Genomic DNA, 17,526 nt, shown 5'->3' with positions numbered 1-17,526 from the left:
CAGATAAGATATATGTTGAGAACCTTAATGTAAGAACGATTAATAAAATAATAATTCCGTGCAATATTATGAACAAAAATACTAAATATAGCTATAATGGTATACCATTTATTTGTCCAGTTTATGTGTTTAAATTTATTCTCATATCTTTATATCTTTAGTTTATTGTCCAGCGAAATATGCAGGTATAAAGTTTAACTTCAGAAAGTTCTAAATAACCAAAAAGAAAACAAACTCAAATGTCTGAAGAAGAATAAAAACATCTTTTCGCGGAGTACATATATTGTTTGTACTCTATTTCGGTTTTATGTTTTAGCTTCATTTAACGTAGAAATAGAAACGATAGAAACGGACAACTAAATTAACATCTTATTTAATGCCTTGACCTCATTTAGCAGTAAAATAAGCACGTTTTACGTTTAATTGCACCGAAATCCCTCACAAATTGAGACAAATCTATTTTAAGAGTTGCAATTTGCTAACGGACTTAATGACCAAAACTTTTTCCTACTTGTATTGTCTTCTTATTTGCCTTTAAACGAAATCCAGGCATTTGCTTTATTTCCTTGACCTAATTCATACGCGAAAATAACATACATTATAACTGCATTAGAAACCTTAGTTTTATAACAACGATATACATTTAACTTTAAAATCATCCCTTGGAACGCAAAGGGAACTTCTTAAAGTAAGATAATAATTTTTGTCTAAATGTTTTGTTTTTGCTGTTTTAGAAAAACAATACATTCTAAAACGAAAGCATACTGTTCAAAAATAGATAAATTCATAGCCGGCGGTAATTTATTAGTTAAACATAATCATTAACGTGGAAGCATTTCTATTTATCTATGGCATTTATACAAATTTGGAAACAATTTATTATCCAACATAATTATTCAAATGTTTCTAAATTCGACCATAATTCACATTTAATTCACTTGCAAAGGTCGTTCACATATATGAGCATACACTTTATGTAACGAGGTAAAACAATGAAAAAACCAAATCTCGTTGAAATTAAAAAAACAATTCTGAAAACATGAGATGCATTGTTCAAATGGCAAGCTCAATAAACAGGACATTTGTCATACTGATGTTTTACACTGTTGGAATATCTTTTTTATTATTTCATAGTGTCAAAACATGTTATTTTTATACCGTTGAAAATGTGTAATTAGTTTACACTTTTGTTCAGAAATATGTTATTATTTGACACTGTTGAAAGCGGTTTCTGTCTTACATTTGTACGATCGGTTCTGTGACTGTGATTAAAAATTGAATGTGCTAACACCCATTGCAAAAACAACAAGAGCCATGTTATCATGGCCATCCCCCGCCGAATGTGTTTGCCTATTGGAAGAATATATATGTAGTAGAGCAGAATAATTCAATTTTAAGGGGTCTTTTGGTAATAAACTTATGGCTGGAGTGATAAAAGCTATTGAAACCTATGTGAATACTGATGGCTGAAAATAACAAAGGGCAATAACTGAAAAATAATGCAGGGTAGGCTATCATTCTTGTGTGCTGCATACCTCCTCAATGAGATCTATCCACCTATGAAGATTCAAGTTGATTCCTGTAACACTTTTTGAGATAAGCCCCGGACTAAAAGTATGAAAAATAACAAAGGACAATAACTCAAAAATTAAAAAAGGAAGAGTTATCATTCTTGCGCACAGCATTCCTCCTTAATAAGATCTATCCACCAATGAAGTTTCATGTTGACATCTCAAAGACTTTTTGAGGAATGCACCACTCAGGTAAAAAATTAAGTATGAAAAATAACAAAGGGCAATAACTCAAAAATTATGAAAAGTAGAGTTATTATTCTTGTGCACTGCACACCTATTGTGTGAGATCTATCCACCTATGAAGTTTCATGTTGATATCTCAAAGGCTTTTTGAGTAATGCTCTGGACAAAAATTAAGTTTGAAAAATAACAAAGGGCAATAACTCACAAATTATGCAGGGTGGAGTTATTATTCTTGTACATTGCACTCCTCCTAAATATGATCTATCCACCTATGAAGTTTCAAGTTGATACCTCAAATACTTTTTGAGATATGCTCCGGACAAAAATGATCATACCAAATAAAAATATTCTTATTAAATGCTCTTTGAACATGTTAAATACAGGCATATTTTTAACATGTAAATAAATTTGTAAGAACAATGTACGATTTTGAATTCCTGTACATAATTTTGAATTAAAACTTACATAACATTGTTATTTCATAATTTATATTGATCTTGACGTCATAAAATATATGGCAGCAGACGTAGTTTTTAATATTAAAATGATGATGAAATGGTTAATCATCAGTAGCTTTACAATTCAGTCAATTTCTGTCAAACCTAAAGGCATTTTCTCTTATCTTTATATACTTCATATCCTGTTAGATGTATATATATATATAGTTAACATTTAAGAATACGTCAATTTGCAAATGTCTCGAAAATTCCGTTTATTGATAGGAGAAAATGATTTATAAGGGAATTGAATGTGATATTAATAAACGGCCCAATATGGAAGTTAAATCCACTACATTATTACTCATAAAACAATAAAACAATACGTTTATAGATATAACCGGAAGGAGGTGAAGTTTCAAGCTGAAAGTATTACCGATGTGAGAATAGAAATGCATATTACCAATCTATATAGAATTATTTATTGTAGGAATATGACATACAGCCTTTTCACCTAAATTATTTAAAAAAAAAGTTTTTGTTTTGTTTTTCTGTTGGAAGAAAGTTTGTGTATTTCTCTAAAAGGCAAAAACGCTAATGAGTAGTTTTACTTCAAATTGAATAGTAGCAGAAATCTGACACGTTTGGAGAGAAATTATCCTTTAACTTGAATGAATGACGGCCTTCAAGCGTGATAAAATCTCATGATATTAGATAAATTTGAAATACCACAATGAATTATTCTGAAAGAACAGCACGTTGCATACTTTACAGATTTTGTGTTATTTGCGGCATTGACAGAGTTAATAAGATGCCATAAAACATGTGCATTTTATTCTTAGTTTATATCAATCGATTTAACTGATCATATTTCGTGGAAAACAAACCACCTAAATGGTCTAATTACCCCAATTTGATATATTTAACACTTGATAACATTTGAAAATAACAAGATTTCCCTTGAATTCACATATATTGCAAATAAAATCGAGAAAAATATATTTTCTTTTTTATTTCTTTATTCACACAAAAATATACCATAAGAATTTTTTGTGATATACAATAATACATTTATGATAAATATAACATTAGTCATGTCAGAGTTATATTTTATATTTGAATATATATATTGTAATTGTGTACAAAATAATGTTGTTTAAGAGATTCAGATAAAACGTCAATGTGAAAAGATATCTGGTAATGACATTGTCAAACATATTTTTCTCATGCTCATTTAAATATCAGTACAATGTGAACACAAAAAATCACTCAACAGAATTATCAACTTTTTACATGAATATTTTACATGTAAGTTCATAAATCAAACGTAATTTTCACCGTTTTTAGATATATTCTGACAAATTCTTTAAAATAATTAACGCAGAATATTTTCTATATTATATTAAGTATTTTATTTCTTTTATATTTTATTCATAATTCTTTATCCATTTTCATGATATTTTATTCAAAACATATTGCAATGCGAGAATGGTTTCTTCACAAAGCTATACTATGGAATAAAAGAATGGTACATTTTGATGTGATGGCTCTAAAACATGAAATTAAACATATTGGTGTATCATTTATATTAAATTTTATATGATTAAACAACAAGTTAAATATAAAATGGCTATTCAGAGTCATAGGGTTTTTTCTCATTTTTAACTACTAAAATTAACTTTAAGTGAGTTCCAAAAATAAGTGATATTATTATACAAAATGTGCATGTGAAAAATATAAAATACAAATAATAAGTAGAGAATATCAGGTGAAAATATTGTTCTTAACCTGATTTTAAAAGTTTACATGTAGTATCAAGAACAATTACATGTATCTTATAACTGAAGTTGCACCTTAAATAATAAACAAATTGTAGGAAAAAGATTCTTACAAAAACCTAATCGGTGGCTTTTAAATTCATCCAAGAAATAGACAAACACAGAAAACATACTAATTGAAATTTTGACAAGTACATCTTTTTTGTAGAGTGTTTCCATCTATTGTGCTATCTTAAGCTAATTCTTAGGTTCCCCATCACAATGTCCGTGTACTATACAGATTGTTTATCCACCGATATTTTAATAACAACTTAATGTTTTTATGCTTGTACCAGCATTTTTTGAAAATTTTCAAAAAGAATTATTTCAATGATTCATAGTTCTATATAATATGTCAAGTGAAAATTCTTCCCTTATTCGAAAATAATAAATAATAAGAAAAATGTATATATGTAACATGTTTAAAGTTATCAATGTATGGTTTATAAACATGATTGTAAGGCGAGATGAAATGAGGGTTACCAGTTTATATAATATCAATTAAGTATATACATGTAATTATAAATGGCATCAAGTCTTATAACATGTTTAAATGCAGCACATACCCCCTTTGTTATTTAAGTAAATTTTACTTGTATATATTTGTGTAATTTAAAATTATTTGACTAAGTAATCACCTACTATGCATGCATGAACACATAATCTTTGGTGAGAAATCAACCTGGTTGAAGTAATATGTTATTTTTACAAGGTATCAGAATGAATCTGTTTTATCAAAAGTATAGTAACATATTTGCCCTATAGTATGTAAAGTAGATTAGTCTTAAAAAGTCGTAAAAAGTTGTCCCGTACTTCACTTCAGTGTTGTTATATTTTCTGGTCCTTCGGGATCATTGATGCCAACACTATAAAGTGTTGAGAATTGAGTACTGCTCAAGCCGGTGCTAGGGGGCGTGAGGGATGCTGCACCTATTCATTATCCCTCTTGTACAGACTCAATCAAACCGAGTCTGCAATTCTTATGCTATTTTGTTGTGATGAATGCTTCCGAGGGATCACTTTGTTTCCGAAATTTTTTAAATAGAAACAAGATGATTACATTATATTATAGAATTTTTATACGTTAACAAATATCATGTCGTCTGGATACACAGATCTTTCGACAATGCTAAATTCTTAGCACTTTGATATAAATATCGCTTTGTAATTAATATTTATGTTGAGAACACAAAATTAATATAAATTTAACACATTTAGCCTGGAATTTAAAAGTGGCCAGACGACACAAAATAAGACCACCCTACTAGGCACTATATACATGTACATATAAGGTCCATCGTGACGTTGTCTTATTTATGCAGAGCATGCCACATGGCCATAGATTTACGTTGGTTTTGTATCATATCATTCCAATGCTTGCCCTCGTTTCCTGTCCTCCTTGACCCAATTACGCAGCAGCCGACAAATCAAATTCTCCATGACCTATAAGGTCGTTGTCAACCACGTGACATTCTAACATAACCTTTGGCAACAGTTCAGCAGGTATATTAAAGGAAAGGGCTTCATTCCAGACTGGATTATGTGTACCTTTCATAACGCTTGTTTTCTTCCGTTTTACTTTCTTTCCATCCACTATAAGTGTTATCCTCACGTAAGGATCTGTAAGAAAACAGTTTATACTAATTCATAACACACATAGCGCCTAATATGTAGCATCAACGAAATAACACTATGTGCAAACAAGCAATTTCAAATGATAATAAATATATAGAAAATATTGGTTCCAGTACTTTCCTAAAATATTTTGTACATTGTCTTGTGATAAAAGACATTGGCAAATGTATTTAGCCAATTCAATTTTTACTTCATTACTTAAAAATAAGAGGTAGAAAGACCTATCAACTTAAATCTCGGTTTAATGTTCTGTATTATTTTTAATATGGTAACTCCATTTTAGATAGCACATGTAATTTTACCAAATTCAATTGTTAACTTATTAACTAAGTTAACGTAATATACAATAATATGCTTGACAAATATTTCACCTGAAGATGGCGTTGTAACTGGCACTCTTAAGTCTTTGGCTTTCATCACAACCACTGTTAATCTCTCAGCCGTAGGTAAGTAACTCAATGATAGAAGGATTTCTCCAAGCTCAGCACTTTCTTGCTGTATGAAAAGAGAAAACAAGTTTTTTAAAAGGATATTGTAGACTTCAAAGAAGTTTAAATTACCGCCATGTGAACACATCTACTGATTTCAAAATACGTTTTAAAACACCATGTTCATGGTTAAATGTTGAATTCTGCTCTTGCCGGTGCTAGAGTGCGTTGACAATAGCATGTATACACCACTGCCGCCAAATAGCATACTTTATCAAACTAAGTCTGCAACATTTTCAATTTTGGCATTTTGTGCGTTTTCAAGGTCTCCATATTTCTCAACATTTTGTATTACCAAATCAAATAATTGTCCTTATGAATTAAGACGGACTAGTTAATTTATGGTGGCCTTAGTTATCAGTTTAACTGTTTAATGTTCAAGTTGTCGGTGACAATGAAATTTAAACTTGCTTTTATAGCTATAGAAAGGTCATTCCTTGTTTTGGGACTCCAGTCTCCATTTCATTATCATTAAATATTAGCAGTTGAAACTCAAAAATACGTTTTCGTATCTTTAAGTCTTGGATCGCGTTAATGAAATGTACCTTTAAATAAAGGTAATCCGTTCTTTCTCCAGTCACGTGTACAGCCTGCTAATTGGTTTGCTAATTTGCTTCTTGCTTGGAGTGGATTTATCTCGTTATACAGTCTAATTGGAGCGGAAATATTAAATGTGTGAACCATGCAACCAAATAATGATTGTAATTTTAGGTTAATTATCAGAATCGATGTTATTTCTTATAAAAAGTACTACAGGCGTGTGGCCAAGAAGACAGATAAAAAATCTGACACTTGAAGAACAAAATAAGGATTTTCTAGCGCCAAAGTCGCTGGCGGGATTCGAACTTTCCGAAGGGGACTGTGGTTAGAAGACCTCGGACGCCCCTTTTTTCATTTATATTTATTTGTTTGAATTTAATGACGATGTGACACAAGGATTAACTGCCCATACTTCAATCAGTCGTCAATAAATGAAGTCACTGTTAGGAATATTGTTTATTATATCGTCAATGAAATTATAATCTTGACACAGTTTTGTTCACGAGAGTCATTGAGCTTTTTGCCGTTATTTCGAATTTACTTTGTTTCGTATTTTTTTGTTTAACCAATGTTTCTCATTGTTGCAGATGTGCCATGATGTAATATCTTTCGATACATTATTGTTATTAAATTTAATAGAGATTTTAGTATATATCGAAATAAATAATTCTCTAGCCTGTAAATGTTCTCTCAATATAAATTAATTATATTGTTTTTGTATTACTGTACATATATTTATTATTATAAAGAAAACATGTGAAGTCACAGTTTAAAGCATCATGTATCCAGATTTGTGCTATTTTTATGAATGAATGAATAAATAAATAAATTATAATGAGTACAAATGTGGTCGTCAAGTGTATTAATTTAGCGACTGAACCTAGCATACGAAACTTGCTTTCCATAACACATAATGCAGAAATAAATCTTATGTTAGAATTTTGATGAAAAGAAAGTAAATTTGGTCATATTTAGGACAAAATATTCAATGTTTCTTAATGATTCTGAATATTTATAGAATTTCTTGATTTTTATAAAAAAAATAGTATTCATCATGTTTCAATTAAAAAAATGTGTTTTCGCCACTGAAGACTATTAAAATGTATTTATTGCACTTGTTATATTAGGGAAAGAACACATTCAATGTCATATTGATCATTAATTGATTGCATGTGTATATATTTTAAATGATAATCGCTGTTTCAAACAATTGTTTGATATTATTTGGATTTTTATTTTATTTTGCATTATCTGCATGTATATAACTTGTTTTAATATTCAGATTATAATTATTAACCTAGTAAAATATAACAATGCCGAAAAGACCAATATCTAAAGCAGACATTATTACATTGGTATACTATGTGCACAATGTATTTTGTTTGGTTTTGAAAGTTGATAGACAAAAGCGGACAACAGTCTTATTCAGATGATAACTGACGATTAATAAAACATGTATCCTTGAAAATAATTATAAAAAAAAATCCCTGTTGCCCGTCGCCTTCGGCTTTTTCTACAATTATGTTATGATCACAACATTTCTGTCCGTCTATAATAGTTTCTGGAATATTTCGTTCTTTTATGGGTAAAATGATTTATAAGCCAACGGAATATGACATTAACAACGGCAAATATTTATTGCCCAATATGGAAGAAATCCATTACGTTATTACCCATAATTCAACACATTTATAGATTAAACCGGAAGGAGGTAAAGTTTCACGACGGGTACAGCTGAAAGTTATTACCGTTATGAGACTAGTAATATCATTTTACATTCTTTTCATATTAGATCTATATATTTATATCTACATCTTTTTAGTCTTAGAAAACCATACAGAGTTAGTGGATTCTGCTGATTTGCTAACGACTTTTTCCTCAATAACAAAATTTTTTGTGGACTAATTTTTAGGACAAAAATGTGTTTCCTTTTTACAGAATAATACATTAAAACATATTAATAGAATAAATATAAACACTTTGCTATACTCCTATAAAATGTAAATTGTTATTTATATTAAAGTTATATTGACGTAATGGCTAAATTATATTCTAAATTTGTTTCCGATTATGCAGTATATTGTTTTCGAATAAATATTGCACACTTATTTTCATATTTCTGTGTACTTCGTCATCATTACCTGAGTTTGTTTCTGTATATCACACCACATCTCCACACTGTTGCTCGTCTCCACCTTCGACAAATCTATCCGAACTTCACCTATCAATTTATGGCGGGAAAACTTGTCATTATCATATGCAAGAAATACCAGTGAAGATTCTTTGATGACGTCATATGTTGCAGGAAATTTGAAATATTCATTATAAAACGGGTTGGCCGTCTTGCGCTTTACAGATGACTGGCGCGTTCTTTCGTCGACAATTGGTTCTATGCTTACTTTGATGTATGGATCACTAAAACCACCATCTGGATCCATCTTTTCCGATGGCGGAAGATCTTGTGCTTATGAAAAGAAATAGATAAATCACCTTTTCAAATTAAATAAATATATGCATTGATTAATCTACATGAGAAAATTTTCTGAGTGGGGCACTTAGACGAACAAACAAACTTACGACACCAAGTTGGCTTCGATAAAAGTGAAGTCTTTACAAATTCAAATCTGTCAAGATATTCACCAAGAAATATTGATGAACAATTTTAAGAAATGTCTATCTTTGTTCAAAAGGTTTCCAGTTCTAAGATTTCTTCGGATCTGAAATTCTAATATTGACATGTTTTGCCGAGTCAACAAATATACACTCGTATACTTCAACAAAAAAATGATCACTCAAATAAAAGTCACCCAGGTTAGACAATAAAGGCTCTAAATTCCGCATATTTAGTGTCATTTACAACATAAACAAAGACGATAAGAAGACATAAAATAGCTAATTATTGGTCTTTTCTAGCATTTTCTAGTCATTTATCATTCTTTAATTTAATGAATGGCTTAGTTTTACCATATTTTAAGAGGTTTCTCCCCTTCCAGTACATGGCATAGCTATTATTCAAGTGTTACATTTTCCGGAGAATTTCAAAGACATATTCAACCATAATTAAAAAACAAAGGTTTAGTATTCTACAGAACTTCTTTAAGGAATTATAATCGCATAATGAAGTTGATAAATATGCACTTAGTTGCTATTATTCACGTGTTACAATTTCCAGAGAATTTTAAAGACATTTTCAACCATTATTAAAAACAAAGGTTTAGTATTCAGTACTATTTACAGATTCTTTATTAAAACAAAGGTTGAGTATTTAGTACTATTTCGAATCACAAAAAAAAAAAAGTTCATAAATATTCACTTAGTTGCTAGATTTTATGTTTGTCGTCTGCTACATATTACATGCAGCGATGTGCAGCGTTGGTGATATATATGAATACATTTCCAATAAATGAGAGAAACCATTATAATATAAAGATCACATTCGTTTTAACTTATATTTCTTAAAGATGACTTTTAGTATTAAAGATGAAATATTTCAAACATTTTCAAATTTGTCACAAGAATGAAAAGAAATACAAAACTAATTTCAAAGGAAGAAATTGTTTTCACTTAAGACAAAGAAACACAACTGATTTACAGCTAATAATTTACATATTAATTGATTAACAAGAAATAATAAAGGAGTTAATATAAGATTACGTCAGGAAATGATTGCTTGGAAGGAAGACACTTCTGTGCATTATTTCATGATTCTGAGAAGAACCATTGACCCTCTGACCTTCCGAATACGCCAGGAAACCAAAAACAGTTTCTATTTTTTATGATTAAATATTCTAAGAACAAATGATTTAAAGAAGGAATCATACTTTCAATCAAATGAACCACCAGATCTGACGTCCTAAAATCATACTTTAGACGTACATGAAGACGTCCAAAACTTCTATCTACAGATGATTGTTGTAACACAGCGTCTTTTCTCGGATACAAATCCGGTCGAATAGCACCTGAAACGTAGTAATCTAAACATGTGCTCATATTTTTTATGAAAGATAGAATTAATATCAACAATTGGCTATAATTATCAAATTGTTTTGATTGTGTGATATAAATCTTGGGCTTATAAAAATGCTTCTTTGTCATGTTTTTTGTTCGTTTGTTTGGTTTTATGGCGAAGTAACACAGTTCAGGTCATATGGAACCAAAAAAAGGAAAGATTACGGAGGTACAAATGATTACGTTATGCAATAAAATAATCATATAAGATATATTTCACTCATTTATATTTAAAACACACATTGACAACAAAAATATGTATGAATACAATGCATTCTTTAACCAAGGACATAAAACCCGCATAATTTTGTCTTAATGTGTTGTTTCACCTACTGATTTGTAATAAGACAATTAAAGCTTACCAAATGAAGGATCAAAAACATAGCTATCTACGCTCGTATCACTTCGTGCACTTATACTACTCGTGTCTTCATAACCTGCGAATGGGTCACTCTTTATACTGCCACGTGACACAGTTGATATGCTACCTCGTGAAGATATAGACGTGGAACGTGGCTGAACACGTTGATGTTCTTTTGATATTTGCACATCCTGGAAAAGAGAAAGAAATATTGTAAATACATACATTAGATTAGAATTAGCAAAATGTTACCGCCTGAAGTACTTATTTTTGTTCTTATTATTAAGCACACTCGTAGCCATTTGTCTAGACATAATATGTTTATGTGCAAGTCTATTCGTTTGAATGCGGGATGATCGACCTTGTTTGTTTTATTCCCTCGTTTATTGCAATATTTCAACACTATAATCATACGAACTACAAACGTTAGTTAATTTGACATTTAGGGGAATTATTGCCGGTTTATCCAATATTTAACATTTATTGTAAACAAACATGGAGAATAGCCATCTGTCCTTGCCTTAATTTGCCTGCATTGTCTCCTATACGAGTCAAATGTCTCTTTATATCTTTATTAGGTAGCAATGGTAGATATATTGATTAGACGACGAGGCAGCTTGTCGAGGTAAACTACATTGTTTACAATAATAAAACTTACGTTTTATTGCCTTTCCAGCGGACACAGAATTATCATCAAGGTTACATTATGGGTATTTCTGCTGCGGCATTTCTGATATGTTATTTATTAACAGTTTGTGTCTAAAACATTTCTGCACTTATCACTGCAAGGGCGAATATGTTTTTTAAGTTTGATTTCAAAATGTTACTTAATAGGAATTAATTAAAAGGAAGAATAATGACTTATTTTTACATAACTTAAAATCACTCTCACCAGCATCAGAGCTCACCCAATGTAAACTGGTGTCTTATTAATTTAGTACAATTGCCTTAAAGTTTAATGGGAATTGAATATTAAAGTAATCTGAGATGCAAATGAATGTTTGGCAACTCATTGCCGTTCAAAACCATTTCGCTGTACATTAAAAGCACATGATCTTTATAATGTCTTGTGATATGTTATATGTGTTATCAAGGCTTCATAATCTCTGATATCCTTTGAAAATTCAATTTTTTAAAGTTTCACCCATTGTTTTTTTTTCTGGCACACAAGTTCCTTTATTTGGGGACCATGTGCCGCTTTTATTGGAATGACACTAACTTGTCACATTGACGGTTCCATCACAACTGCCATATGCGCACATCGGCATATGTTTCTAAATTCAAAATTTTACCATTTTATTTAAGTTTTTTTGATTTGACATTTAACGTTACCATGGCTCCAATAAAGATGATAGCCGTCGTTTATCTATTGTTTTAAAATCGACAGTACATTGATTAAACTGTCACTGAGACCTTTTTTTCAGTAAAGATAATATATTTTATCTGTTATTGATATCAAACATGAAATGTTTATAGCTAAAGGTTCCATGATAATCACCGTGTGAACGAATCTGCGGATGTTTCAAAACTCCAAATTGCTAGGGGGCATGGACGGTAACTTGCACTTTCAATTACTGTTCATGAAATCAAACCGACCCTGCAACAATTTTGTCGTTTTTTGCGTTCTTTATAGACTCTTTATTTCTCTCAATTGCATTTAATACATTATTTAGTTTAAACATAGTTATTTCCCGAAATAATTATACGTATAAACACAATACAATTAGAACACAATTCAAATCATATATTTAAAGGAAAGGATTCGAACGAAAGACATAGTCTTATAAAAAATTATTCTTCTTCTTAATTTTGTACATGCCATCACGTTGATAGAACGTATGATAGATACAAAAACGTATCTTGTTATGCCCCCGCCATATAATGGCAGGGGCATATAGTGTTACCCTGTTCCGTCATTCCGTCCTTCCGTCCTTCCGTCATCATCAGTTTCCGTTCATTATCTTAATAACCGTTGCACATATTGAACTCAAATTTGACATATGGATATGTCATGAGAAAATACAGGTCAAGTTCGAATTTGGTCATGGTTTGATGATTTTTGGCAGAGTAATGCCCCTTTTACTTTGAAAATAATATGAAATTTTCAGTTTCCGTTCATTATCTCCCCAACAGTACAACACATTCAACTCAAACTTGACATATGGATATATCATGAGAAAATACAGGTCAAGTTCGAATTTGGTCATGTTTCAATGATTTTTAGCAGAGTTATGCCCCTTTACTTTGAAAATAATATGAAATTTTCAGTTTCCGTTAATTATCTCCCCAATGGTACAACACATTCAACTCAAACTTGACATATGGATTTGTCAAAGGAATGTGCAGGTCACGTTAAAATTTGGTCATGAATCGATGATTTTTGGCAGAGTTATGCCCGTTTCACTTTGAAAATAATATGAAATTTGCAGTTTCCGTTCATTATCTCCCCAATGGTACAACACATTCAACGCAAACTTGACATATGGATATGTCATGAGAAAATACAGGTCAAGTTTGAATTTGGTCATGGTTCGATGGTTTTTGGCAGAGTTATGCCCCTTTTACTTTGAAAATAATATGAAATTTTCAGTTTCCGTTAATTATCTCCCCAACGGTAAAACACATTCAACTCAAACTTTACAAATGGATATGTCAATGGAATGCGCAGGTGAAGTTCAAAATTGGCATGGTTCGACGATTTTTTGCAGAGTTATGTCCCTTTCACTTTAAAAATAATATGAAATTTTCAGTTTCCGTTTATTATCTCCCCAACAGTATTACGCATTCAACTCAAATTTGACATATGGATATGTTTTTGGAATGCGCAGGCCAAGTTCGAATTTGGTAATGGTTCAATAATTTTTGGCAGAGTAATGCCCCTTTCACTTTGAAAATAATATGAAATTTACAATTTCTGTTCATTATCAACCAAACAGTGTTACATATTCAACTCAAATTTGACATATGGATATGCCAAAGGAATGCGCAGGTCAAGTTGGAATTTGGTCATGGTTCGATGATTTTTTGGCAGAGTTATGTCCCTTTCACTTTGAAAATAATATAGATACATCTTAGGAATAAGCAGTTTAAGTTTGAATTTGGTCGTGGTTCAATGATTTTGGACAAAATTATCCTTCCTGAATGTTGGAAAAATTTTGAACTTTCAGTTTCAGCACTCATACTTTTGTGGAAATGTATGTAGCCATTATTTTGGCTACAAATATGCAATATGCTATTTTCAAAAGGTTAAGACTGAATAATTTCAGTGCCTTGAACATTGTATAAAAATGGTTTGTGTTAACATTGAATAGTTTTAAGGGCTTTGAACATGAAAAAAATAATTTGTGCAAAACAAATTTGGAACTAAATATTATAACATTTGAAATTTTGGCTGCATGCGGGGGGCATCCGTGGCATGATGACACATTTCTAGTAGATTTTAAGACACAATGTGAGTATTTCAGCGAATGTAATCAATGAATTAGTAAAGGAAGCGTTTATAAGATTACGTGCAACAACCATAAACGTTTGTCTCAAAACAGGTTTGAATAAATACATTTCAGTTATAAAACATACAATTTTATAAAATTCATGGTTAAATATATGCATAAAACGCAAAACATTTACTAGGCTCCTTGGTACTTGTTTTTATATAACGTTAAAGTATCAATATTCAAATAATTGAATATGATGGCATACAATATATGATATCAGATGATACTAATATACTAGAATCAATGTAGAATTATTCAGGCAAAAACTGATTACCCTAAGAAAAGAATGAATGACCGTAACTTTGTGATAATACTCATTATACATGTTCTGGTCTAAGGTTACTGAGAACGCATTGCCAAGTAATATTCAACCTGTTTTATTTGGTTTTATAATTAATTGAGAGAATAAGAATAACCCATTGCTTTGATAAAAATATCCGACTTTCCTTGTTTTTAACAAGAGAATTATCATTGATTTTACATATTTCTGTCATCCATTTGGTAAGTTCTATGTCAACGAGTACACGATTTATCTATGGATGAGAAAATATATCAATAAATGACATTTTACTGTACTTGTTAACGGATATCCAGTTGGGTTTGGCTTTTTGCGAGAAATGAGGCATAATAGCCTTCGTAAATAAATTAGATCTTTGAAGAAATATGGTAAATCATATCAAAATAACTGAAAATATTAGCCGTATACCAACGAAATCAAATGACCTTCACATCACTGACTTAGACCCTGATATCATTGACCTTTTAACAAATATTGTAATATTAGGTATGAAGATGGCGATTTTGACGATTTAAAATACCAGTAAAAATAAGTGTCATTTAAGGTGTTTTGTGTAAGTATATATAAATATTTCTAGCAAAGACTCCGCAATTTAAATCAATGAGGCGATACTATTTTTGTCTTAAACAATTTGATATTTTAACTTCGCGCAAAAGGAAACACTATCTACAACGTTTTCATTATTGTTAGAAAAATAAACATATCAATTATATAAAGACATTTTAACTACATCTGTAGGCATTAAATTGTACTGAAAATAAAATTACCGGAGTGATGCAAATTGACCTTCGTCCTTCTTTGTGTCCATGAAATTTGTGTGCTAATGAATCCATGTCATGATGAAAAACTTTGTGTAAACATATTCCCATTACTTAACAAACTGCTCTACACTCATGTTTTCCCAGATATGCTTGAAACTTTTAATGTCAAACCAGCAACATCTGGTGTTACTTAAATCGTTAATAATAAATGCGGCGATACGGTATGAGAAACTTTTATATCACATAATCTGGAAAGTAATTTATACAAAATAGGAAGGTCATATATTGAAGGAAGTCTGAATGTTATACATGCTTACAATGTACTTAGAAAGGTACATTTTTTATGAATATCTATAAAAAAAAACAATAGTTATTCTTTTATATTCATTTTAAACAGCAAAATAAATGAAAATCTTTGTAATGACAAGTTTACCTTTACATTTATATTTCTATGTTATTCAAAAAAAGACTTTGTATGGCAGTTATTTGACAAAAGCATTTTTTTTTCTTGCCTATAAGCATATTGCATCAGTTCAAACGCAAGCCTATTTCTGTACGGTACATGCACTTACCGCTTTAACCGGTGCTAGGGTGCATGAATAAAGCTGTACATAACTATTTTTATAAGCAGAATCGATATAATCAGTGTTGTCGAATCACTATTTGAGGAGTTTCATGATTATCGAAATTGCTTTTATTTATTATTCTACAAACCTCTTTGTTAATGAATAATTGTTGTTGTCTTTATGCAATCGAAAACATTTAAACAATATGGGATAACAAAATACAATTTAACCTAAATTTTACGTTATTATTCAAATTTTCCTCACATGATTGTTGTAGCAATTTATAAAACCATTTTAAAAATTCATAATATTTCAGAGCAAATTTATATACTTTAATTCGTGCATAATATTCAAATGATTAGAATTAACACCTTTACGGAAAACTTTTGAATATTATGTTTTATACCTACAATGTAGGACAGAACATATAATAAATTATGTATATCATTTTCATAAATTCATAAAGCATACGGGCTTAATTGAATTATATAGAAATTAAAATAATATTCTATTTCTTTACTTGAGCATAGAATTCGCGTTGACACTCGAGTTCCCCTCAATAATATATTTACATGTTATGTGTCCATCCTCAATCATATTTAATGGCAATCTTTATAACTACCGGAAACACGTAACTGTTTGATAGACGAACAATTTCCATCTCTTGTTTTAATAATTTAGATTTTCCTGTTTTTGTTTCTGAACGAATACAAAATATTTAACAACCATTGAAATTTGCAAAACTGCACTTTGTGTCAATAAAAAAACAGTTTCTCATACTTTTTGCCGATATTGCATTTGGATGTTAATATTTTTTAATACCAACTATCACAATCTTCGAAATATTACTTGTAACCTTTAGCTGCACCAAAAGTAAAATTATGTTGTACTTTAAACTTTAATGAGAAATTTAAACTAAAACTAACAACAAATTAAAGCTCGGAGACATGAATTCTGCTGCCTACGCTTTGAGTGTTTATCTTTCATTTAATTTACTTTATTAAAATAATATCAAGTTGCTTTTGTCTATGACAAGAAACTTGATATTTATTATGATTTTTATCTTAATATATATTATAAGTTTAATACTAGTATAAACTTTCCATTAAGAAATTATTTAAAAAGTCATTAGTACTCTCTTCAAATATATTTGAATTGCAATGTTTTGATTAAGCTTGTCGTCCCCTGTTAACATTCATTTCAATTATGTTTGAGCTTTTAGACAACAATCTTTACAACGTTGGCCAACTGCTTATGATATTTCGGTGCTTTTTGAATGTTGCAGTGTTATCTCGAAAAAAAAAATCTTTTCTATCTATGTCATGTAACACCCCAACTAAATATTATTTAATTTATAAATTTGT

General features: G+C 30.2%; 1 protein-coding gene across 3 annotated transcripts in view; it reads right to left on the bottom strand.

The window, feature by feature from the left end:
* LOC132732477 (synaptotagmin-6-like) overlaps nucleotides 1–15,805 on the bottom strand; it is a 49,449-nt gene extending 33,644 nt beyond the window's left edge. Inside the window, exons 1-6 of one of the 3 annotated variants that reach the window (XM_060718906.1) lie at nucleotides 15,603–15,803; nucleotides 11,045–11,234; nucleotides 10,496–10,633; nucleotides 8,816–9,138; nucleotides 6,018–6,141; nucleotides 5,199–5,631 (exon numbers count right to left, since the gene is read on the bottom strand). In XM_060718906.1, the coding sequence (XP_060574889.1) occupies nucleotides 5,420–5,631; nucleotides 6,018–6,141; nucleotides 8,816–9,138; nucleotides 10,496–10,633; nucleotides 11,045–11,234; nucleotides 15,603–15,704 (1,089 nt within the window). In that variant the 5' untranslated portion in view covers nucleotides 15,705–15,803 and the 3' untranslated portion in view covers nucleotides 5,199–5,419. Of the gene's footprint in view, nucleotides 1–5,198; nucleotides 5,632–6,017; nucleotides 6,142–8,815; nucleotides 9,139–10,495; nucleotides 10,634–11,044; nucleotides 11,235–15,602 lie in introns of those variants that run through there. The other 2 variants (XM_060718904.1, XM_060718903.1) reach the window with 2 other exon arrangements.
* Between the last annotated feature and the right edge of the window lie 1,721 nt (nucleotides 15,806–17,526).

The sequence above is a fragment of the Ruditapes philippinarum genome, unplaced genomic scaffold (assembly GCF_026571515.1).
Source record: "Ruditapes philippinarum isolate M1 unplaced genomic scaffold, ASM2657151v2 ctg269_1_1_1_1, whole genome shotgun sequence".
NCBI lineage: Eukaryota > Metazoa > Mollusca > Bivalvia > Venerida > Veneridae > Ruditapes > Ruditapes philippinarum.
Note: the sequence above shows the minus strand (reverse complement) of the source record. Positions and strands in the feature narration are given on the sequence as shown.